General features: G+C 51.5%; 2 protein-coding genes across 3 annotated transcripts; both read left to right on the forward strand.

Annotated features, from left to right (window-relative positions):
• Positions 1-1,609: 1,609 nt before the first annotated feature.
• Abcb8 (ATP binding cassette subfamily B member 8) lies at positions 1,610-18,575 on the forward strand. The gene is made up of 16 exons (XM_031380146.1): positions 1,610-1,797; positions 6,022-6,331; positions 6,669-6,824; positions 6,901-6,995; positions 7,109-7,214; positions 8,091-8,252; positions 8,373-8,458; positions 8,566-8,663; positions 9,390-9,495; positions 12,255-12,288; positions 12,559-12,695; positions 12,832-12,926; positions 13,114-13,247; positions 13,791-13,938; positions 15,090-15,340; positions 15,895-18,575. Exons 1-16 carry the CDS (start codon positions 1,703-1,705, stop codon positions 16,021-16,023), a joined length of 2,142 nt encoding a protein of 713 aa, XP_031236006.1. The 5' UTR covers positions 1,610-1,702; the 3' UTR covers positions 16,024-18,575.
• Positions 18,576-19,182: 607 nt separating this feature from the next.
• On the forward strand, positions 19,183-24,400 carry Asic3 (acid sensing ion channel subunit 3). 2 transcript variants are annotated; one of them, XM_031380159.1, is made up of 12 exons: positions 19,183-19,554; positions 19,880-20,747; positions 21,875-22,025; positions 22,377-22,504; positions 22,666-22,855; positions 22,944-23,000; positions 23,099-23,246; positions 23,520-23,611; positions 23,688-23,767; positions 23,863-23,934; positions 24,062-24,120; positions 24,234-24,400. In XM_031380159.1, exons 2-12 carry the CDS (start codon positions 20,211-20,213, stop codon positions 24,310-24,312), a joined length of 1,593 nt encoding a protein of 530 aa, XP_031236019.1. In that variant the 5' UTR covers positions 19,183-19,554; positions 19,880-20,210; the 3' UTR covers positions 24,313-24,400. The 2 variants fall into 2 exon arrangements, with proteins under 2 accessions (XP_031236019.1, XP_031236020.1); XM_031380160.1 differs by having other exon boundaries at positions 19,954-20,747.
• The last annotated feature ends 126 nt before the right edge of the window (positions 24,401-24,526 follow it).

The following is a 24,526-nucleotide window of genomic DNA, read 5'->3' on the forward strand; positions in this document are numbered from 1 at the left end:
GTTGGGGAGGGGGAGGAAGGGGGCAGGAAATTCCCATGATCTTTCTGAGACCTCTAGAAGATAAGTGTGGCTTTAACTGATACCTCCCTCTGACATTACTTACACACCATTCTTCATAGTATATACTTGTTTAAGACTACCTCTACGGGGAAAAAAAAAAAAAAAAGACTACCTCTACACACATCCTGATCTCCTCAGCCCCAAATTCTGGCTCATTGCTTTGTCTTGTTTCACTCTACATTCTCATATCCAGACCATCCCTTTGCGGCCCTCAGCTCAAGAAAAATTGAATCCCGGAAGCACCGCCAATAAATGACAATGATACTAGTAATACTAATAACAATGTTCAAATGTCCAGATGGATTACCAGAGAGAAGCTGCGAGCCAGAAACAGCGCCCCCTGGTGGACAGTGGACAATAGCTTGCCTTTCCCTGACAGATGCGTGGAGGGGAACAGGTATGAGTCAGAGCCACTCCCACCAAAAAGCCACAGCCCAGTGAAGGAGGCAGTTAAAAAAATAATTACACAGAAAGCATAGTGACTCAAGCCTTTAATCCCAGCACTGGGAAGGAAGGATGGTGAGTTCAAGGCAAGCCTGGGCTATAAAGAGTCTCAGGCTAGTCAGAACTATGTAGTAGGTTCTGAGTGGACTTTGGGAGGTAATTATAGCAAGAATAAGCTTAGCCCAACTGCTGCAAGAGCTATTCGCTTTTGAGCTGGAACCTTAGGCCAATGATTCGGACCCAAATGAGAAAGGAACCTAAAGGTTAGATCTTGGGTTGCACTTTGATAAATTTCATGACCTACATACTAGTAATTCACAATAACTGTCAGTAGCAGGACCACATAGGGAGTTTTTCAATACATTGAAAAATTTTAGTCTCAGGCTGGTGAGATGGTTCAGCGGGTAAGAGCACTGACTGCTCTTCCGAAGGTCCTGAGTTCAAATCCCAGCAACCACACGGTGGCTCACAACCACCCGTAATGAGATCTGATGCCCTCTTCTGGAGCGTCTGAAGACAGCTACAGTGTACTTGTATATAATAATAAATCTGTGGGCTGGCGGGGCTGACGAGAGTGAGCAGAGGTCCTTAAAAAATTCAATTCCCAACAACCACATGAAGTCTCACAACCATTTGTACAGCTACAGTGTACTCATATACATAAAATAAATAAATCTTAAAAAAAAGAAAAAGAAAGTCTCCAGGAGTTAGAGATTCAAGTGGTGGCATATCACGTGCATGTATGTTTTGGGTTGGGTTGGGTTGAGGTAGATGTGTGTGAGTGTGTGTGCGCGCGCGTGCGTGTGTAGTTTCTTAACTCCCAGGTCTGTTTTCACTCATTCATTCTCACACAACCACCATCTACATTCCCTGAAGATGCGAGGGAAAACAGAGATTGTCTGGAAATGGGTCCAGGTCAGAAGCGCCAGAACGCCCTCGAACGTGAGAATGAACGTCGCACAACCTCTGACCTTCATCCGGCCACTGAGCAAATAGTAGCTAGAGCTGCTTCTGCTCAGTCCCGCCTACAGTCAACATCTTATCGAATCACAGCTTGCGATAAGACTGACGTGTCTTTTCTCCAATCACCGCTGAGATGAGAACGGGTTGTCGGGATGGGGCCATAGTGAACATGGAACTCTCGGTAGAATAAGTGCGAGATTGCCGTTGCTGGCTGCCCCTGTCTTGTTGCCTCAACATGTTGATGCACTTATTTCGGGTCGGAATCCGGGGTGGCCAAGTTCCAGGATGGTCGCTACAATCTCTGCGCTTCCAGACGTTCTCAGCCGCCAGGTAAAAGGACAAGAGCAACTTGGAGTGTGGGCCATTGATCGGTCGGCAGCGCGCAGGGCCCGCCGGGAGGTGTAGTTCTGGGCTCACGCGGCGCTTGCTGGGAGCTGTAGGCTAGCTCGGAGGGTGTGGAATGTCACTGTCCAGGGAATTGGCTTCAATTATTCATGATGCTGTGTGGGTGCCAGCAGGAGGCTCCGCAGGTCTGCATCCACTTGCGGTCAGAACTCAGCCGACTCCAGGGCGCTGGCCACACCCAGTCACCACTGCCCACTAAGGGGCGCCATTCGCAGCTCACATCCACCTGGAGATCTGTAATTGGTGTCCATAGACATTTACTTTTGATGGTGCTTCAGGATTAGCCGAAATAATTTTAAATGATCAAAAGCGATACCTGAGCTGGCGAGATGGTTTAGTAGGTAAAGGCACTTGCCACCAACCCTGAAGACCTGGATTCTACTTGAGAACTCATGGTAGGAGAGATGCAGTTTCAGCAAATTATCCTCATACTTCCACTCTCCCAAACCCACTAAATAAATAAACACATACGTACATTTAAAAAAAAAAAAAAGCTAAAGTAGTTCCTAGCTAGGATCTACTGTGAATTCAAGGCCAGCCTGGTCTATAGAAAGCTCCAGGTCAGCCCAACTATATAGTGAAATATCAGCAGCATCCACGTTGAAGCCGGAAAGTTACTGGGAATTTGAAGCCATCATGGACTACATACTGAGTTCTGAGTGAATAAAACAAATAGGGAATTGATTCTTAGAGCTAGATGTATCATCAGAAATCAAGGCAATATGAATGGGGCCTAGTACCCATTTACTTAGGAGACTGAGGCTAAATCCAATATACAGCAGAATGTATACTATACATTCTAAGTTCAAGGCCTGCATGGAAAACTTTGTAAGATCCTGGGTCAAAATAAAGACTAAAAGGGCCATTCATATGACTCAGTGAGTAAAGATGTGTCACCAACGTGGTCCCCTGAGTTTGTCATTCCCTGCAACCCACATGTGGAAGAAGAGAACCAACTCTTGCAAGCTATCTTTTGATCTCCACTCACTCTGGAGTGCTTAAGCATGTGTGTGCACTCACACACACAACTAAACTATAATAAATTTTAAAAATAAAGAGTAAAAGGAGAGCTGGGGACATGGCTTAGTGGTATAATGCTATTATTATTATCAATTATTATTGTTATTATTATTATTATTATTAGCTGTCTTCAGACATACCAGAAAAGGGCATCAGGTCTTATTACAGATAGTTGTGAGCTACCATGTGGTTGCTGGGAATTGAACTCAGGACCTCTGGAAGAGCAGTCGACGCTCTTAACCGCTGAGCCATCTCCCCAACCCTGTTTTTAGTTTTTCGAAGACAAAGTTTCACTATGTAGCTCTGGCTGGCCTGGAGCTCTCTATGGAGAGCAGTCTGACCTTGAATTCACGGAAAACCGCCTGCCTCTGCCTCCTGAGTGCTGGGACTATCGCAGTGCCCTCTACCCAGAACCTAGAATTTAATTGTAAATATTCTACCAGAAGCAACTGTTCCCCTGACAGGTCCAGGGGAAGGCTGCCAAGGGTGGGTAACTGTGAGGCAAGCCCATCTGCTTGATGGAGGGAGGAGGGAAAACAGCGGAACCAGAACTGGTGCTGGGAAGTTTTCCACCAGTTGTTGGCAATCTCCATAGCTTCTTAGTTTGGAGGAGCTGAGAGGAGCTAGAAAGTAGCCATGATAAATTATTAATGGTTTAAAAACAGTCTTTAGAAAGAGTGAGGTTGTTGATAATATTTGAACCATAAAGAGACACAAGGTAAGACCAGATAAATGAATGTGTTCATTTCAGTTCGTGAAACAAATTTAGCAGATCAGAGTCACTTTGAAAGGAATATAGCAGAAACTATAAGAATATCTGTTTCAGAATTAAGGGACATATTTTGTGAAGCCTTTCAACTTTGGCATTCACACACACATGGTACTGGGTTGTACTAAATGCAGTGTATCATTTCAGTGACAGAAAATCTGTATGTTCGCAAAAATTGCAGTGGTCAGCCTTACTGCATATCTAACAAGAGCATACACAGCTTAACAAACATCTGCTCAATAGATATCTCATATCCCGGAGTTTCCTAAGTTCTTGTCTGGAGTATAAAATATGCTCCTGCCCCCTCAATAAGTCTGCTGGAAAATAGGACAGTAGTACAGGAAGAAAAGAGAGTGAGTTTTATCTAACACTGAGGCTAGATAGACATAAGGCATAGTTGGGGGCGGGGGACAGAAAAACTAGGCATCGGTTAATGAAGTGTATATGTGTGGGTACATGAGTGCAGGTGTCAGAGGACACCAGAGGGGTTGGATCCCCTAGAGCTGTAGTCACAGGCAGTTATGAACTTCCTGACAAACATGCTGGAATCAACCTCAGGTCCTCTATAAGAGCAGTACATGCCGTTGACTATTCAGCCATCTCTCTAGCCCCTATTTTATTTTGAAGTGAGGTCTCATTTTGTAGCACAGGCTGGCTTTGAACTTGAAATCTTACAGTCTCAGACTCCCATGTGCTGGGATTTCAGGAATGTATTGCCACACTGGCTTACATAGTCTTTCTTTTCTTTCTTTCTTTCTTTTTTTTTTTAAAGATTTATTTATTTATTATATGTAAGTACACTGTAGCTGTCTTCAGACACTCCAGAAGAGGGCATCAGATCTCATTACAGATGGTTGTGAGCCCATGTGGTTGCTGGGATTTGAACTTAGGATCTTGGGAAGAGTAGGCAGTGTTCTTAACCGCTGAGCCATCTCTCCGGCCCTCTTTCCTCATTGTCCACCTATTTTTGAGCATTTGTCTTTTGGCCAGATAACTTCTGCTCCAAACAGGTCTCCTCTCCTCTGTCCTGTCCTTCCCCTCTGGCTCTTCCCTATTATGACCTCTGAAATGCAAATCTGACTTTATTACACCTTATCCTAAAAACTGTAGATATCCCTAAAAAACCCTCATAAAAAGGTGGCCTTCTCATGTCCAGGAGCTTTGGGGAGACTGGACTGATAGTCCTTCCAAGGCACCTGTTTCCTCTGCTGCCCACACACCCTGTCAAAGCCACATTAATGGTGAAGGTCTTCTCTCACTGCAGGCAGTCTCCAGGGCTTGTTCTGCCCCACCTCCCCACAATCCCTGGTGTGAACTTGGCCAGCATCCATTCACCAGTGCCTTTCTGATGCTGTGGTCAAGCCCAGCAGCATATACTCTCTGAGCTCTGTGCTTCCCCACCCCACCCTCACCCCAGCCAGCGTGCCCCTGATTTGTTTGATTTGGTCAGCTCCGTATTCATAGTAAGTTTAGAGGTGTTATAAGCAGCTGAACCCACGTTTCCATTTTATACATATGGGACCTGAAGGATGACAAAAATTAGTCCTTTGTGTTTTTCTTTCTGTTTCATCTGTCAGCAATGAGAGAAGAACATACAGCCCTCTTGCCCACCTCATTCCTGGGAACAAATTATACCATCTCTCACTCACTTCTTCTCCTTACCAAGTGAGAATAAGAGCATCTCTCAGGGTCAAGAACTGTGGGCCATTCACTCTCTATTGCTAGGTCACGTCGTCCACATTGATGACCTTGAACATATGCAGGGGTAGGCACAGGGAAGAAGCTCACACCCAGGATTCTCTCTAAGCCTTCCTCTAGAAAGCCTTCTTGGTCTGTCCCTGTAAAGGAGGCCTGCGCCATCTGCCGCTCCAGGTGTCCTGTCTGGCAAGCTGGAAACCTGCATCACTGGGTAGCTGGAGGCTACACAGGGGCCTGACTGGCTGATGCGGGCTGGACAACAGTGCTAGAGGGAAAGAGTCTTAGGATTGTACTCTGATAGCAAAACATTCCACAGCTGCTCCACATGTGAGCAGGTGTCTTACAGATAAGCACTGCTTAAGAATGTGCTAAGGTATTCGTTCTGGGTGAGGTAGCACATACCTGTAGTCATAGCTACTCAGGAGGCCAAGCCAGGAGGATGGCTTGAGAGCAAAAGTTGAAGGTCAGGCTGATGGGTATTGGAAGATTTTTATCTCAAAAGAAAAGAAAATAAAAGCATCCATGGGAGAGGCTGCAGATAAAATGCTGTTCCAGAAAACTCAGCCAGAGCCCACGGAGAGGGGGAGGGTGGGGGCGGGGGAGTGTTAGTCGTTAGAAGGACAGCCAGGCCCACAGCTGTCAATGCCTTTTTCTACCTGCAGGTCCTCAGATGACCAGCTCAGCTCATGCCTCCTGCGGGCTGTAGCCCAGCTCCGGTCACAGCTCTGGGCTCACCTCCCTCGAGCCCCACCAGCTTCCCATCGGAGCCCCTCTGCCTGGCGTTGGGTTGGGGGGACCTTGGTGGTCCCTGCAGTCCTGTGGCAGCATCCCCGCCTCTGCCTTATAGCACTGTGTGAGACCAGAGGGTCCCCTCCTGCCCGGCCCACACGCGCCCCAGAGCTGGGCTTTAACTGGAAGCTCTTTTGGCATTTCCTCCATCCCCATCTGCTGGCCCTGGGGGCGGCCATTGTGGTGAGGCTCCCTGCTCCTCCATGCTCAGGCCAGGAAGGGCCCAGGCAACTCCAAACTTGAGCTGCACAGAGGTAGCCTTCCCGCCTTTCGGAAGGCAGTGACAAGGATGGCTCTGGGGCATCAGGATAACTTGTACAAGGGGCTGAGTCTGTGGGATATGAGGACTCAGGGGCTGGAGGTCTGGCCTTCAACTCTCAAAGAGGCACTTCTGTGACCACATGGGTAGCCACAGTGTGGACAAGGCAAGGCTAAGCAAGGGGAGAGGAAAAGCCAGAGCCAGGGAGGGGGTGAATATGGCCTCCTCTCCAGGTTTCTGTTCCCTCTGTCCCTGTTCCAGCTGGCCTTAGGTGCGGCACTACTGAATGTTCAGATCCCTCTCCTCCTGGGCCAGCTGGTGGAGATTGTCGCCAAGTACACGAGGGACCACGTGGGGAGTTTCGTGTCCGAGTCCCGTAAGCTCAGCATGCAGCTGCTCCTACTGTACAGTGTTCAGGTATAGCCGGGTAGCAGGGCCTGGGCCTCACAGCAGCCTTCTTGGGGTGTTCCTAAATGCAAGGCCTCTCTTATAGGGATTGCTGACCTTTGGATACCTGGTGCTGCTGTCTCACATTGGTGAGCGCATGGCCATGGACATGCGGAAAGCCCTTTTCAGCTCCCTGCTCCGGTACTAGCAGCTATAGTGGGTGGGACCAGGGTAAACCAGGAGATCTAGGTGGGACAAATCCTGAAGTGCCATCTCCTCTTCCTTCACCTGCTACCATCATGTCTTCCTGCCAGGCAAGACATTGCTTTCTTTGATGCCAAAAAGACAGGGCAGCTAGTGAGTCGCTTGACTACCGATGTGCAAGAATTCAAGTCATCCTTCAAGCTTGTCATCTCCCAGGTCAGTGGGTCTGTGCAAACTCAGCGGGCCAGAATTGCCTACCCCAGCCCTGACATCCTAACATTGCCTTGAAACAATGAATGCCCCTGCCCAGCTCTTAGTGTAGGCTATCTGAGGAAGGTGTGAGAGAGAGAGAACATGGATGGAGGCGCTGGGACAGGGTCAAGGTCAGGACAGGCTGCTGATCCATGCTCTGAAACTCTGCCTCCCCAGAAAGCCATTGTGAGACAATTATGAGTGGCCCTGGAAAAAGCAAGCTCACCTAACCAGCATGACCCCTTTGTGCCCATCCCCAGCTGGCATCAAACTTATTCGTGACTCTGCTACATGCTGACAGCCCATCCTGTGCGCCCCTCCATCACCTGGTCCCAGGTCTGGCAGGACACTGGCCCATGGTAGTCAGTGTATTCCCGTGCAGGCCAGCATGTCCAAAACAGAAACAATGGGTTTGTCTAAATAAAAAGGGATAGCCTGCCGGGCAGTGGTGGCACATGTCTTTAATCCCAGCACTAGGGAGGCAGAGGCTGGTGGATTTCTGAGTTCAAGGCCAGCCTGGTCTACAGAGTGAGTTCCAGGACAGCCAGGGCTATACAGAGAAACCCTGTCTTGAAAAACCAAAAAAAAAAAAAAAAAAAAAAAAGTAGGGGGGAGGATGATCTATGGACATTCTCGCCCATCCCTTTTGAAACTGATAGTCAGATCCTGGCTGACCAAGAAAGGGGTTCATTTGGTAACCAGTGACTGCCCCTTGACCTCCAGGGCTCATGCCACTGGCCTAGGCCTCATAAGTGCAGGGCTGTGGCCAGCCTACCCTCAGCAGAACACTCACCATTTGGTGCCAATGTTCCAACATCCTGCCCTCCTCTCACTACTCAGGGACTGCGCAGCTGCACCCAGGTGATCGGTAGCCTGGTGTCCCTGTCTATGCTGTCCCCGCGCCTTACACTGATACTGGCTGTCGTCACACCTGCCCTCATGGGAGTGGGCACCCTGCTGGGCTCAGGCCTCCGAAAGCTGTCTCGCCAGTGTCAGGAGCAGGTACTGGAGTTCTTGACTTGTCCCCCTTGATTCTTCCTAGCATCGCTGGCCCATTCTCCTTGCCCTTCCTTCTACCTCTTCCTACCTACAACTACTTCCTATTTCCCTGTGCCCATGCAGATTGCCAGGGCGACAGGTGTAGCAGACGAGGCCCTCGGCAATGTTCGGACTGTGCGGGCCTTCGCGATGGAGAAGAGGGAGGAGGAGTAAGTCCTGGGAAAGCAGAGCATGAAGTGTGCCCATCTCACACCCTCCCCTGCCCTGGCTCTCAGCCCAGCTGTTTCCTGAGTGCCTAGCCCGCCTCTCTTCGCAGACGCTATCAAGCAGAACTGGAGTCATGCTGCTGTAAAGCAGAGGAGCTGGGCAGGGGCATAGCCTTGTTCCAAGGGCTCTCTAACATCGCTTTCAACTGTGAGTGAACAAGGCTCTGACTGGGAGGGGACGTGGGCATGGGCTCAGTGGGAGCAAAGACAGGCAACACAGCCTTTACTGGTTCACTTGCCCAGGTGTTTCTAACCCTGAGTACCTGCAGCTGTGAGATGCCCCAGCTTCTGACTCCATTGGGCTGTTAAGTGACCTTATCCCTTAGCTTGTGGAGAATGCTGCAGGGCACCCTTAAGGAGTGTGCTGTACACTTCAATGTTAGGAAACCATTCTGTTTCTCCAGCCCTTTATGTTTTCATTTGTGTGTACATGTGTGTCTGTGTCTGGGTATGGGTATGTGGATGTGAATGTGGGTACCTACAGAGGCCTCAGAGTGGGAATTATAGGCAGTTGTGAACTGCCAGATGTGCTGCTGGGAACTGAACTCAGGTCCTCAGCATGAGCAGTATGTGCTCTTAACTGGTGAGCCATTGTCCCAGAACTTTTATTTTTAGATGGAGCCTCACTAAGTTATCTAGACTGACTTCAGACTTTTTCTGTATCCCAGGCTGCCTTGAACGTGTGTTTCACCTGCCTTAGCCTCCTAAGTAATTGTTACAGGCCTCTATCACTATACCTGGCCTACCCATCTTGTTTTGCAAGTGTGGAGTTGAGGGCTGAGAGTCAGCTGGTGGCAGTGCAGGGGTAAGACTCAGGACTCAGTCTTCATCCCTTGCCACTCCCTGCCTCACTGCCTGGCCCCTTTCCATATAGGTATGGTCTTGGGCACCCTGTTCATTGGGGGCTCCCTTGTGGCTGGACAGCAGCTGAAAGGGGGAGACCTCATGTCCTTCCTGGTGGCTTCCCAGACAGTACAGAGGTGAGTGGGGACCACTGTGATCTCTCAGGAGAGCTCCTCTACCCACTTCCAGAACCCTGCTTAGTAGAACAGGGCTGTCAGTGCACTTGAGGAGGGGCTGCTGCCTAGCGCTAACCCCGGTCTCCCAAGGGACCTCCTGCACTGGGCCTCCATTCAGGGATGCAGTAAGCTTTCAGGCAGCTCTCAAGTGACCCTGAGAAGCTTTCAAAAAAAATAATAATAATAATTGTGGTGAAATAGAGAGTGGAAATTTTATTGCACTGGCCATTCTTAAGTGCACACTTTGGTAGTGTAATCCACAGCCCAGTGTTTTCAGCCACCACCAACACCCATCACCAGAACCTTGTCTTCCTACATTAGCTCCCCATTCCTCCCCAGCTTTGCATCCCCTTCCACTTCCTGCCCCCTGTGACTCTGAGTCACACATTGTCCTTCCCTTGGTGCCTGGCTGGCGTCAGCCAGCATATCGTGTGGCATGTATCAGCACTGACTACCCTATGCATACTTTCCTTAGACTAAGACACAGACTTTTTAAGGGCTGCCCTGGCCTCAGACCTTTCTTAGGATGCGACGTTACACAGGTGCTCCTAGTGTAACTTGCATTTCCCTGCGCCCTGTCCACCCTGTGCAGCACCTGGAGCTCACCGCTCACCTTGGCCATAAGGCAGCCTCAGTGGGCTGCCCCCCACCCCCAGTTAAATCCCTTCTCTTTCCCTGTGAAACCCAAGCACTTCCTACTATTGTTTCTACCTCGCTTTCCTACACATAGCAAATATTTTTTTTTTAAAAAAGTAAATATATGTTATAAAAACCAACTAAAGAGTGAGTATGCTATAATAAATAAAGAGCAAAGACATATTAGCACCAACCACATCAGAAATGCTCTCCCCCTTCTCAAATTGGTCCTTCCCTACAGAGGTGGCATCCCTCATCATAGTGGTGCCCTGTCCCTACCCAGAGTCCTATCTTGTATCTTGCCATTGCTGTCCCTCCACAGTTCTTAGAGAAATACCTAGTGTCTGGTTGCTCTTGTCTAATGTGACAGAAAGCCAACCTGGAGACGGCAGGACGGTCTTGTCCGCCCCTAGCCCAAGGACTACGGAGCAGAGCTCACTGGCTCCCAGCTAAATGAGCACCGCTTTGCTTCCATTTCTGCTCCACATCAAAGACCCTCAGAGCCTCTGCTCTCAGAAGCCTTATCTGCCCTCTAGCCCAGCAGCCGTCCCTCCCTGCCTTTGCTCTCTAGGTGCTCTGATTGCGAAAGAGGTGGAGGTTGCCTTGTCCCTTCTGCTACCTGGCATTCTTTGTGCTGACCTAATTCCTTGGTCAGCGTGGGCTCTAGCCCCTGATGACCTTCTAGTCCTAAGGACTCAGACAAAGAGTTTGGCTCTACTCCCTGGGCACACGCCCCTCCACCTTCATGTTCTTACCTGCCCACTGCACTCTTCAGCCCTAAAGAGTACTGCGCTTAGACTGCAGGGCAGCCCAGAGAGTAGCCTTCGCTGTCTCAGGCCCCTGGCCAGGTCACCATCACCAGCCAGCTGGAAGAATTGGCTCCCTTAGGAAGCTGCTGTGTATCCAAGGACCCATATGTGAGGGCTGAGGGCCAAGGGGAGGGATGAGCAGGGCGTCACAGCTCCAGCTAAATGTTCCTTTTGACAGAGAATAGATGTCCCCAGATAGAGAATTTGCCCAAGCCAATTTACTTCATAATCCATGGCTGGCCCCATTGTACCAGCTCTCAGAGCAAGGTCAGAGCACTCCCATGAGTCATATGTGTTTTGGATTTCAGTTGTGGTTGGCCCCTTTGCCAGGCTCTAATGGATTCCTGGTTTCCTGTGAGCTGGTCACATCCACAGATAACTCACCCACTTAGCTGCTCCCTCCACAGCCTTCCTACTCCTGGCAAGTGCCTGTCGCCCAAAGCCTACCATAACTGTTTCCTTGAGGGCTTTGGGGTGCTTACCCAGCACTGGAAGAGTGAACCTGGTCCCTAGCTCCTCTTCTCAAAAAGGACCTGTTGCACTCAGAGGCATTTCCAAGTGGGTCGGCTACCTACTGGGGACCGGGACTAGGTTGTTGACTCATCTCCCTCCTTAGCTCTGAGCGGGCGACCAGCCCCAGTCCTGCCAAGACAAGGGAGGTGACCCACTGTCTAGACAGATAACTACATGGCATCACCTACACTTACCCACTTTTAGGGCAAGCCCACAGTAAAATCTTGGTGAGGAAATTTGCTTTGGGGGCTCCCCGGGGCTTCCCCTTTTAGTCCCCTGTCTATTTTTTCTTCTGAAAGGGCTTAACTTTTTCCACCTGAATTTGAAAGTAAGTCCTTGGCTTCCCCATAGTCCAGTGTTAGGTCTGCCCTCCCCCTGTGAACCCATCCTTATCGATGTTTAGTTAAAGCAAGTGGGTGGAGACTACCAGGACCAGTTAGGCTCCCTCTCCCCCTCTGGTGGGCCATCTTCACCCTGCTTACTGAAGGCCAGGGAAGCAGTGGGCATACCACTGAGTCCCTGTCATTTATCTATCAATCGCTGCTTCCTGGGCCTCTCCAGGCCCTGGCCCTGGCAGCAGGCAGCTGTTTAACTGAAGAGGGAAGGGATGTTGAGTGATCTGGTGTCACAGGGTCCCAGGGCTCCTGTGGCCATAAGATCTTTGGGGACTTACACATGTGAACCCTGCTGTCGCCTCCCCGACATAGCCATCCCTTCTCTCTGGCTCTTGTTAATACCTCTTCTCACTCTTTGCTCTGGCAGGTCTATGGCCAGCCTCTCTGTCCTGTTTGGTCAGGTAAGTGAGATTGTCCCAAGTCTGGGTTAGAGTCCCCATCCATCACTAGAGAGGTGTGAGGTAGGTGTGTGTGTGTGTGTGCTGCTGCTGCTGCTGTGAATACTGCTTATGGCTGGGGGTGGGCAGAAGAACAAAGAACAGGATTTTTGAACCCCAAGACCACCCTACTATGAAGGGTCTGGACACACTGCAGCCCTATCTGGCAGCAGAAGCCCCCTTCCATGGGAGCCCCAGTTTTTATCTCAGCCACAAACTAGACTCCTTCTGCAGGTGGTGCGTGGGCTGAGTGCAGGAGCCCGAGTCTTCGAGTACATGGCCCTGAGCCCCGTCATCCCATTGACCGGGAGCTTCTGCATCCCCAGCAAGGACCTTCGTGGTTCCATCACCTTCCAGAATGTCAGCTTCAGGTCAGCATTGGTGGGTGGGCTGAGAATGAGGGGAAATCAGCTGGCATTTAACTGAATGCTTCCTGTGAACAAGGCCCTGTGAGGGGCCTTAGGGCCAGGAACATGGTCTGACTGGGGCTCTCTTGGCCACCCCCAGCTACCCCTGCAGACCCGGTGTCAGTGTGCTCAAGGACTTCACCCTGAAGCTGCCCCCTGGCAAGATTGTGGCTCTTGTGGGCCAGTCTGGGGGAGGTAAGAGGAACTTGACCGTCTTTCATCCTCTGGTTCATATTTTTTGGCAACCCCTTGGAGCAGGGCCCTCTGTGGTTCCTGCTCCTGCCTGGGATGGGTATCCTCCAGTACTACAAGGGTCTGTCTTTGCTGGGAGATTCTCCAAAACGCTCCTCTCCACAACTCCTTCCCCCACCCCGCCCTCCAGGCAAGACCACAGTTGCTTCCCTGCTGGAGCGCTTCTATGACCCCACAGCTGGCACAGTGACGCTGGATGGGCATGACCTGCGCACTCTCAACCCCTCCTGGCTCCGGGGCCAGGTCATAGGTTTCATCAGCCAGGTGAAGGGCAGATCTGGACAGGGTCTCAACAGCAACACCGGGGCCCCTTTCCTCTCTTCCCACTCATCTCCTGGTTCCTCTGAGGAGATCTGGGCCTTTCATGGTTCCTAGCCATCCTCTGGAGCCAGTCCATCCGTCTCCCTCTGCAGCTTTGTCCTTGTACCCCAGAGCACAGACACTGCTCCTGTGGGCTGCTGTCTTAAGGTCCTAAAGCAGTGGCTCTAAGGCTGCCAACAGCTACATGCAGGAGAGGCCCGACTCACACAACTTCCTCCCTATTACTATAGTGCCTGTCCATCATTACCTTCGGTGAGGTAGTCAGTGTCCTCTGTGTGTGGGGGGGGTGGGGTGGTCTGTTTCCCATTAATGAGCCTCCCTGTCCTCACATGATAAGCATCTGCCTTTGAACTTCAGACCTGCCCTGCAATCGTGGTCCTGTAAAATAACACCCCGATGCATATGGCAGTCCCCAAGTTTTGAGGCTAGCTCAGAGCATAACCTGTAGATGCCATCTCTGTGTCCCCATTCCACTCAACCTTGCAGGAGCCAGTCCTGTTTGCAACAACAATCATGGAGAATATCCGATTTGGGAAGCTGGATGCTTCCGATGAAGAGGTGTATGCGGCTGCACGAGAAGCCAATGCCCACGAGTTCATCAGCCGCTTCCCTGATGGCTACAGCACTGTGGTTGGTGGGTCCCTTGAAGGGAAGTTGCTGGGTCAACAGGGCAGTGGTGAGGCTCAGGAGCCATGGTTCTACCAGCACAGAGCAACTCAGCATAACTCTTGAGAGGGACAGCTAGGACACAGTCAAGCTAGGAAAGAGCAGACCATGGTTGAGGAAACAAAGATGCCTTTATGGAGATAGAAGAACCTGAGCCATGTAGAGAGGGCTCTGAGAGGAGATTATAATAGCAAATGTAAATGGGAGACCCAGGCCACAGGCACAAAGGACTTGTGCACTCGAACCTACCACAGCCCAAGACAGGAAATAGGACTCCTCTCAGAACTTTCCATGTTCTTCTGGTTCTCTTGCTCTTCAGTGGCATCCCTCAGCACAACAGGCTGGTGCCATGTGCAGGCCTTTTCTGTCTTCAGGGTACTGGACCATACAGTGGCACAGTAGCTCATGCCTGTGACAACCTAAGTCTTACATGTTCATCCCCACGGCTCTTCTGTCATCTCTGGGGCTGTATATACAGAGTATGACTATCCAGGAGTTTGGCTGTGCTACATAGAATGTTCCAGCACCTCTTAGGGCTTCTCTGCTGACTGCCCTGGACCTTTCAGGCTGCACCCATCTCACATGCTCAGGGCTCTGTGCTGTTCTGATGGGAGGCCCTTGTCATCTCTATTTGGCCCTTCCTTGTTCCTTCAATTCTGGTGTGCCCCTTGTTATTGGGGCTTCCCAGGACTGCTCCCCTTATTGACCTGTGACCCTGCCATCACTTGGCAGTCCCTCCCAGGTTGTCCTCCGTGGCTTCAACACCCCCCGCCCCCATGGTTAGTATCTTTGTCCTGTGTAGCTCATTCTCGGGTGCCAAGTGGTCTTACTGCAGCCAAGGCTAGAATCTAGAGGATAGCTGTTGCCGTAGGCACCTGGTGGGAGCTCATCTCAAGAGACCCACCTAGGAAGGGAGACGCATGCAACACATTGGTGTTTGGGGTACACTGTCATGCTGGAGCATTCAGACTGACAAGTATAAATACAGCACCGTGAAGGTGGGGTCCTGACAGGAACTTGATGGAAGTTCCTAAGTACCCAGTAGTACCCTTTGCCCACTACCTCCAGTGTGGTGCTAAGGGTCACTGTAGACCCCTGTCCTGTCCTCTCTTTGTCTAGGTGAGCGGGGCACAACCTTGTCTGGTGGCCAGAAGCAACGCCTAGCCATTGCACGTGCCCTCATCAAGCGGCCCACAGTGCTGATCCTGGACGAGGCTACCAGTGCGCTCGATGCAGAGTCTGAGAGGGTGGTACAGGAGGCCCTGGACCGGGCCAGTGCTGGCCGCACTGTATTGGTCATTGCCCACCGGCTCAGCACTGTTCGTGCAGCCCACTCCATCATTGTCATGGCCAATGGCCAAGTTTGTGAGGTCAGTCGGGCTAGGAATGGGCAGTGGCTCGGGTGGCACAGCTATGCTATTTGAGCACCTGGCCTGCTTCCAGGCGCTTGAGGTCATGTCCTGGGAACAAAACCCCAACAGACCAAGGTCTTCCTATCCTTGGATAAACCCAAGCCACTACCCTCTGGGAAAGTTAAACTAGAGGCTCCCAGGACCAGGGGATGTGTACTTTATTGGTAAAGAGACTGAGGCACAGCTGGCCAGCCAGAGGCTACGTCTCAGAGAGGCTGTCTCACAGACTTGTGGGAGCAGTCGGGCAGAATCAGAGCACACAAGTGTATATCCCACAGCCACTGCCGAAGGAGAGACAAAAGTGATCAGACCTCGCAATGTTAACCAAACAGAAGGTGGCATTGGCTGGTTAAGCTGTGCCCAAGGTAGTCCCTTTACAGTGAGCACAGAGTTGTCAAGTGTCCCTAGAAGAGTCATGAACTTAAGTGGCTGTGAGTCTTGAGTTGATGGAGGTCAGCCCTTTTGGGACTCTGAGTTTAGCTCTGTTGAAATGATCCTCCTTCTGTCTCCAGGCTGGGACCCACGAAGAACTCCTTAAAAAAGGCGGGCTCTATGCAGAACTTATCCGGAGACAAGCCCTGGATGCCTCACTCACCTCAACCCCACCTGCAGAGAAGCCTGAAGACCCTAGAAACTGCTAGTGGAAAGCCTGAGAGGCCCCCTGGGGTCAGGTCACTGCAAGGCATGGGTCTGAGGCTGGAGCTCTGCTGGGGACAGAGCCCTTGAAGGACCAGTGTGCTAGAGTGTGGCCAGAACTACTGCTCCCTTAAAGGGGCTGGGCCCAGCAGCTGGGGGGAAGTAACTCTCCTCCTGTCTGACTCTCTGACCATCCTGACTCAGCTCTGTGGTCACAGATGTACACAGGGAGACAAAGTCCCTGAATACCTCTGCTTGACCCTCTCAGGCTGGTCTGATTCTGCCCAGCACTCAGTTGTTTAGGCCCTCACTCCAGGGGACTTCCCAGGCCTGGTAGAATCCCAGCACTTGGGAGACAGAAGTGGGAGGATCAAAAGTTCAAGGCCATCCTGAACTACATAGTGAGACCCTATCTCAAAAAAAAAAAAAAAAAAGGAACCTAAATAAAAAAAGAAAAATTTAAAAGAGGCTGAGGCTGTAGCTTAGTAGCAGAATGCTTGCCTGCCGAATGTGAGGGGCCTAGATATAATCCTTAGCACTGCAAATAAGAAAGAAAACCCAGGCTTGGAGTGTAACCAGGACCTCAGACTAGGCTCTGCTTCACCATAAGTAGGACCACTCATCATCAGCTTTACTCTTGCATCTGCAATGCATCTCTTGGTCTGTCCTCCACACAGTCATCCTGGTTTCTGGCAGAATGAAGTGGTAATGGTCATTGTACAAGAAGCACCCAGCCTCCCAGGCTGTGCCATTTGCCTCAGTCAGACCTGGTGAGACTACAGAGCCAAAAGCGAGACACTGGAGAGGCTGCTGTGCCAGCAAGATGGGGGCTAGCAGCAGGAGGTCATCCTTGGCTACACGGAGGTTGAGGCTAGCCTGGCCTTTGTGAGAGTCTGCCCCAAAGGTGGAAAGCACAATTAATATGAAATACAATGTGAGATTCTTATGAGTAACCATAAGGATCATAGAAGTGGTGGGACGGTGGCCTCGCCTTGAAAGGGGGGAAGCAGGCAGCCTGTGGTCCCAAAGCCAGAGCCTCTACTGGCTTCTCAGTTGTTGGGAAAGCGCATGAAAGACCCCATAGACTGCACCTGTACTCCCAGAGCGTCAGCACTTTGTCTTATGCAGAGGCCCTGACCCACTTCACTTATGCCCAGAGGGTGATGGCCCCTATTTAGCCTTGGGACCGTAGATCACTTCCCACTGAGAATCTGTCCCTGGCCAGCCACATCCAGGTTATAGGATTCTGTGCAAACCAGGGACTGGATCAGGGGAGGGGGGCTATACCTGGATGGCCAGACAAGCATTTTGTACTTTTCATGTGGCAAAGGATGACATTGTCTTTCAGGAGTGACAGGTGCAGAGGGCAGAAACAGCTGCTGTTGGGGGCCTGTATAGGACCACATACGCTGCTGTGAGGACAAGGAACCCAAGAACCCTAGTCCATAGTGCCGTGGTTTAATATCATCCTGGAATGTGACAGCCTGGGAAGCAGAGTTCTGGGGTGGCTTCCTTTGCCTAACCACGGCACCCCTCCCCCACCCCAAACAAGTGCAGCTTAGAGCAAGGCCTCTGCTTTCCATAGACATGTCCCTCTGTCTGGCCCTACACTTTATCCACTTGAAGCATAAAGTCTCCCTCACCGAGCATCCAGCCCATTGGCTCCACATGCACACAGTCATCAGGCTACAATGCGCACACAGATTCTCTGTCCTCTGACAGCCACAGGATGACTGCCCACCAGGGAAGGAACCCTATGGTCAGTGGCTGGTGACCACAGCCCTGTCACCCTGGCCTGGCTTTCCCAGCCTCTCAGTAGAGTACAGCTTGGCTTCACTTGCTCTTAAAAGTTTCTTCCAGGGGCTGGAGAGATGGCTCAGCGGGTAAGAGCACTGACTGTCCTTCTGGAGGTCCTGAGTTCAATTCCCAGCAACCACATGGTGGCTCATAACCATCTGTAATGAGATCTGATGCCCTCTTCTGGTGTGTCTGAAGACAGCTACAGTGTACTTACATATAATAAATAAATAAATAAATAAATAAATCTTTAAAAAAAAAAAGTTTCTTCCAAAAGTTAAGTGGCACATGTTGGAATCACATCCCTAAAGCCCACAGTATCATAGCCCCAGAAAGTGGTCACATCTGTGCCATGAGCCTTTCTAGTCACCTGTCCCTCCTAAGATGTCACCTGCCTAGTCTGTGCCACTAAATCTAGGGCCATTTCTGAGACTAAGCCCCAAGTGCTTGCTAGGAGGACCAAAGTCCATAGGAGCTCTAGAAGCCAGCACAGCAGGACTGATTGGCTGGTAGAATTACATCCCCACCACTCACGGCCAGAAGCCACCAGGATGAACCAGTGCTTTCCAAAGACATGGGCCTGTGATATTATTGCTCAACAAGTGGAAAACCTGCTGCCAAACCTAAGGACCCATGTTCAGTCCCGTAAGACGTGTGGATGAGCAACTCCTGAAAGTTATCCTCTGACCTCCATATGTGCTGTGACATACATACCCAATAAACAAATAAATAATAAAAAAGCAGGAAAAAATTATGTAAATAATGGATTTGTTTGATTACTCTTGAGCATACAAGGTTTTGCCCAATTCCTAGATACATAGGGTAGCTGAGACTTTACCCAATACAGAACATGACAGTGACAGCAACCAGGCCTTGCACTGTATGGATGTCCTTGAGCTACAGGCCCCTCTCATCCAAGTCCCTTGTACTCACTCCTCCAAGCCAGCTAGCACTGAACTTATGGGTGGCTCCTCCAGCACGGGAAGCACACACATCCCATCCTCAAAGCTCTCTCCTCATCTTCCTTTCTACATTCCTGGAAGTAGCTCTTCCAGGAATGATCACATGCTGCCTTTGCCCCATGGAGGGCAGAGTGCAGGGAGATGACTCAGTGGCCTGGAGTCCCCTCCAGGCATATTCCCTAATCAAGACTAATAGGAATGCAAAATGACATTCCTGCTATTAGGGTGGGAGTGGGAGAGCTGATGACATTTATCAAGTTAGTAAGGCAGTGCCCTCAACCCAGAAACTCTTTCAGGGAGTTTCTCTATGACATCAATAGCAAAGCTGGTATTGAAAAGCTGGCAACTCCAGTGGTTATCAAAGAAGACATAGTTATAAGACAGCACCTCCACATGGGCTAGGACCACTAATGAGGGTGCTTTCCAGGTTCTGGGGCTCATGATCCCTAGAATATGTTCATTGAGAGAGGAAGATATAAAGTAACAGAGTACCCTGGATACCTCTAGGGCAGCAGAGAGTCCATGGTCATTGTTAAGGAGGATAGCGTCACCAACAGGAGGGCCTGAGGGTGGGGTGGGGCCTGGGTCTCCAGGCAGAGAAGGATACTCCGAAGACGGAAGGCCACTGGATATGGGACCTGAAGAGGGCCCTTGTCATATAGCATTGCTAGGATGCGAGGCGCATAAGAAGAGAAGATCTGCCTATGCCAAACCTCCCACCACTCTCTAACTTGGTCAGAAGCCAAGTCTACTCTGCAAAAGAACAAATGATGTCAGGTGTGTTCATGGAAGGGCAGGAGAGACAAAAGGAGAGGGGATAGACTAAGAATCAGCCGCTGACCCTCAGGTCTGCATGCAGGGGCTGTGACTGGGAACCTAAAAGGCCTCACAGGCATCCCAAACCCCAAAGTCCCTCTGGGTTTCCTTCAAGCCCTACCATGGACCGCTGTGGTTTCCTCCTGGCGCCTCTGGTCTCTGACAACAGTGACTCCCCCTATGCTGCACTAATGGCTCAGCCTGGGGCCCCAGGGACCTTCCCTGCCCCCTAGACTGCTCTGCTGGCCCCCCAACCCCCCTCATGCTGAAACCTAATCCTCTGCAGCAGCTTTAGCTCAGTCCTGCTCTGCAGCCCCTGCCTGCCACTACCTCCTGTGCCCTACTTGGTCTTTACTGCAGAGACCCAGCCCTACGGAGCCAACACCTGTTCTGGGGAAGGCAGAGCTGGACCGAAGTTCAACTCATCCAGTCCTGTCAGGCCAGTACTTTCGCCTGTCTTGGCTCCTCCCTTCTCTACCTTCTCCTTTTCTCTTCTCCCTATTCCTTGCTGAGCTGCTTGAGTCCCATCTCAATCCCTACCACTACCCTGCTAGTCCTACGAAACAGCTTCTGCACTCCTTAGAAACCCTGTCCACAGCAGCCTCCCTGTTCCAGCCATGAAACCTCCCTCCGGACTGGAGGAGGCCCAGCGGCGACAGGCCTCAGACATCCGGGTGTTCGCCAGCAGCTGCACGATGCATGGTCTGGGCCACATCTTTGGCCCTGGAGGCCTGACCCTGCGCCGGGGGCTGTGGGCCACAGCTGTGCTCCTGTCTCTGGCAGCCTTCCTCTACCAGGTGGCTGAGCGGGTTCGATACTATGGGGAGTTCCACCATAAGACCACCCTGGATGAGCGCGAGAGCCACCAGCTTACCTTCCCAGCTGTAACTCTATGTAATATCAATCCACTGCGCCGCTCACGCCTCACACCCAATGACTTGCACTGGGCTGGAACAGCGCTGCTGGGCCTGGACCCTGCCGAACATGCTGCCTACCTTCGTGCCCTTGGCCAGCCCCCTGCACCACCAGGCTTCATGCCCAGTCCGACTTTTGACATGGCACAACTCTACGCCAGAGCCGGCCACTCCCTTGAGGACATGTTGCTGGATTGCCGATACCGTGGCCAGCCCTGTGGGCCTGAGAACTTCACAGTGGTGAGCCAGTTGCCCCAAGACCCTATTTAGTGACTACAATCTTTAGCCTTGTCATCGAGGAAACTTTAACGCCCCCACCTGGCTATCCCTTCCTTCCTGCTGGCCACAGGCCCTCCATCTAAGACATTCCCTCTAGCCCAGGAAGCTGCCTTGGGAGGCTATCTCTGTCCATCTCAGTTAGACATCTGTGCGCCTGGCTATGCCTCTCAGCGAGGACACCAACCCAAGCAAGCTGCAGGGCCAAGGGCTAATTGGTAGAGACACTGCTGCCCCTGCTCCTGAGACTATTGTGGGTCAGGAGGTCCCTGTTTGCCAGGAGGGCACTTGTGTTCCTCTGCTCCTCTGAATTTTGCCACTGCAAAGGAGGGCAAGAATACATTCAGTTACCCCTGTGAAGATATTGCTGTCAGAGCTTTGGCGAGAGGCAGAGAAGTTATACTGAGGCAGGAGGCTTCCCCACTCCACATACCTACATGTGAGGCTAAGGACATTGAGATGTAGGCTTTCAAGTTCCTTCAAGGAGGGTGGGAGAAATGGTTTCTTTGCATGAGACCCAGTCTCAAAAAGTCCAAAATATAAAACAAGCATGGTGGTGCACACTTTTAATCCCAGAACCTGGAAAACAGAGGCAGGAGGATCCCTGGGAGTTTGAGGCCAGCTTCATCTACACAACATAACAAATTCTAGGATTACATAGAGAGATTCTGTCTCAAAAAAAAAAAAAATCTCAAGAAAATGAGGACACAGTGGAAAATCAGCTAGATCTCCTAGACTTTGTCACCTAGGCTCCCCTAGGTCCATAGGCAACACATGGGGGGGGGGCACTTCCCAACCCTGGAACTACTGAACCTGCAAGTCTGCCTCCACAACTGGAAGGATGTGTCACTGCTATGGGGGTTCTTCCTGTGATTCCAGCACTTGGTATTTGGAACTAGGAGAATTGGGAATTTGAGGCCAGCTCAGCTACATCACAAGCAAGCACCAGAAAAGCCCAGGCTACTCAATCCCTGCCCCTCCCTCCAAAAACCTAAAGGACAAAACAACGAGAAGGGGCTCAAGGGGTGGTGTGGTCCCATTCCCAAGGGCTTGTTTGAGAGAGGGACTGTCTCTTTCTCCCCGCCCCCCAGATCTTCACTCGAATGGGGCAATGCTACACCTTCAACTCTGGTGCCCATGGGGCAGAACTGCTCACCACTCCAAAGGGTGGTGCTGGCAATGGATTGGAGATTATGCTGGATGTACAGCAAGAGGAGTATCTGCCCATCTGGAAGGACATGGGTGAGGGGCACAGGGTCATTTGCTCGTGATAAGGGTGGAGGCATGCCTGAGGACATTGAGATGTGGGCTTTCAAGTTCCTTCAAGGAGGGTGGGAGAAAAGGTTTCTTTGCATGAGGGATAAGGATGGAGGCATGCCTGAGGCTGGGAAATCACAAAGCCCATGGGAGGGGAAGGAGCGGGAGAGGAGGAAGGGAGAGAGAGAGGAGGCAGGTGTGTAGGGAGAAGTCCCAAAGCATGTCGTTTTGTGAGAAGAGGCAGGGCTGGCTCTTCCAAATCCTGAGGAGAGGGACTGCCAAGAGAGTCTCTCCTGGGAATGGAGTGTCTGGGGCCTTAAAGGCCCCTCCCTGCAGAAGAGACCCCGTTTGAGGTGGGGATCCGAGTGCAGATCCACAGCCAGGAGGAGCCCCCTGCTATTGACCAGCTGGGCTTCGGGGCAGCCCCAGGCCACCAGACTTTTGTGTCCTGCCAGCAGCAGCAAGTATGTTGGTTCAACTGCCTGTGCCTCCCACCCTCCCCAAACTCCTACCCTCCCTAGAAGATCCTCAGACCCCAAGCCACAGTGCCTCAGCCTGACTCTGGGGGCCTCACCTCCACAACCTCTATTACCACACAACCTCTGTAACCTTGTCCCTTCAACAGCTGAGTTTCCTGCCACCACCCTGGGGTGACTGCAATACCGCATCTGTGGATCCCGACTTTGATCCAGAGCCCTCTGATCCCCTGGGTTCCCCTAGCCCCAACCCTCCTTATAGTTTAATAGGGTGTCGCCTGGCCTGTGAGTCCCGCTATGTGGCTCGGAAGTGCGGATGTCGAATGATGCATATGCCTGGTAAGGGACTGGGCTCTGTTGGGAGTAGGGAATGGGGGTACCCTAGGGGGCGCTCTCAAGCTCCTGGACCTGTCTCTTCTTATTCTAGGAAACTCCCCAGTGTGCAGCCCCCAGCAGTACAAGGAATGCGCCAGCCCAGCTCTGGGTAAGGCACATCTCTTCAGCTTCTCTGTCCCCATCCTCTCAGACGTTGATCACAACCCTCCGGCTAAGTGCTCCTGATCCTTGCTTTGCGGCTTGCAGACGCTATGCTGCGAAAGGACACGTGTGTCTGTCCCAACCCGTGCGCCACTACACGCTATGCCAAGGAGCTCTCCATGGTGCGGATTCCCAGCCGCGCTTCAGCTCGCTACCTGGCCCGGAAATACAACCGTAGCGAGACCTACATCACGTGAGCAAGGGACGTGGTAGAAAGGCTGGAGCCTTTTGACTACCCGAGTCAAGGGGCTCCTAGCAGGAAACTGGACCGGAACCCTTTTGCACACAGCCCAGACTGGAGTCATCTCTACATAACGGGTTCTGGAACTTAGGCAAACTGCTTAAACTTTCTGACTTGGGAGATGGGAACAACCTAAGGTTCTTGAAAGGGGCCCGAGTGCCCACACCTACTTCCAGCTGGCACCAGGTGGTGTCCAGCAAGCCGTCCGCGTTTCTTTTCCTTCAGGGAGAATGTACTGGTTCTGGATATCTTCTTTGAGGCCCTCAACTATGAGGCAGTGGAACAAAAGGCAGCTTATGAAGTGTCGGAGCTGCTGGGTGTGTACTGAGTGCCTGGGGCTACAGAGGTGTAGAGGGTGGGTGATCGTGAGCTGACAGCACTCTGCCTCCACAGGAGACATTGGGGGACAGATGGGACTGTTTATTGGAGCCAGCCTGCTTACCATCCTTGAGATCCTCGACTATCTCTGTGAGGTGGGGCAGAACCCCAGACACCATGGGGAAGAATCAGGCCACCAGTGTCTAAGAAGGTAGATGTTGGCCGCCTTACTCCTGTCACTTGTCCCCAGGTTTTTCAAGACAGAGTCCTAGGGTACTTCTGGAACAGAAGGAGCTCTCAGAGGCGCTCTGGCAACACTCTGGTAACACTTCCTTTGCCCTCCCCCACCCCTAACATTGTAGGCCTCACCCCAAACTTTAAACATTTGGTCCAGGAGCTATAGGTGTAGCAATCTTGGCTGGTCCCCACCTGACTCCCTCTTCCCACAGCTCCAGGAAGAGCTGAACAGCCATCGAACACATGTTCCCCATCTCAGCCTAGGCCCCAGGTAATATGAAATATTCCCCATAATAGGGACAGGACAGGTTGAGAGGAGGAAGTTCAGGTCCAGGACAGAATGGGTGGAGGGGTCCTGCCCAGTGCTGTGGCTTGTCCCACCAGGCCTCCTACCACTCCCTGTGCTGTCACCAAGACACTCTCTGCCTCCCACCGTTCCTGTTACCTCGTCACAAGGCTCTAGAGCTGCTTGGCCGCACCGTGATATCTTGGACATGTCCAGCCTGTACGTCTTTGCCACCTTCATCCTAATAAAGCTCTAGTGCATGGGCCTCAGGCGTTTGCCTTACAGATCAGACACTAGCAGAGTCAATGACAGCCTCCTGCCTCATCCATTCTCCAGCTGGGACCTGGGCCCCAGTTAGACTTAACAATTCTCTTGAGGTGGGGATGGGGTA

This window comes from Mastomys coucha, unplaced genomic scaffold (assembly GCF_008632895.1).
Source record: "Mastomys coucha isolate ucsf_1 unplaced genomic scaffold, UCSF_Mcou_1 pScaffold19, whole genome shotgun sequence".
NCBI lineage: Eukaryota > Metazoa > Chordata > Mammalia > Rodentia > Muridae > Mastomys > Mastomys coucha.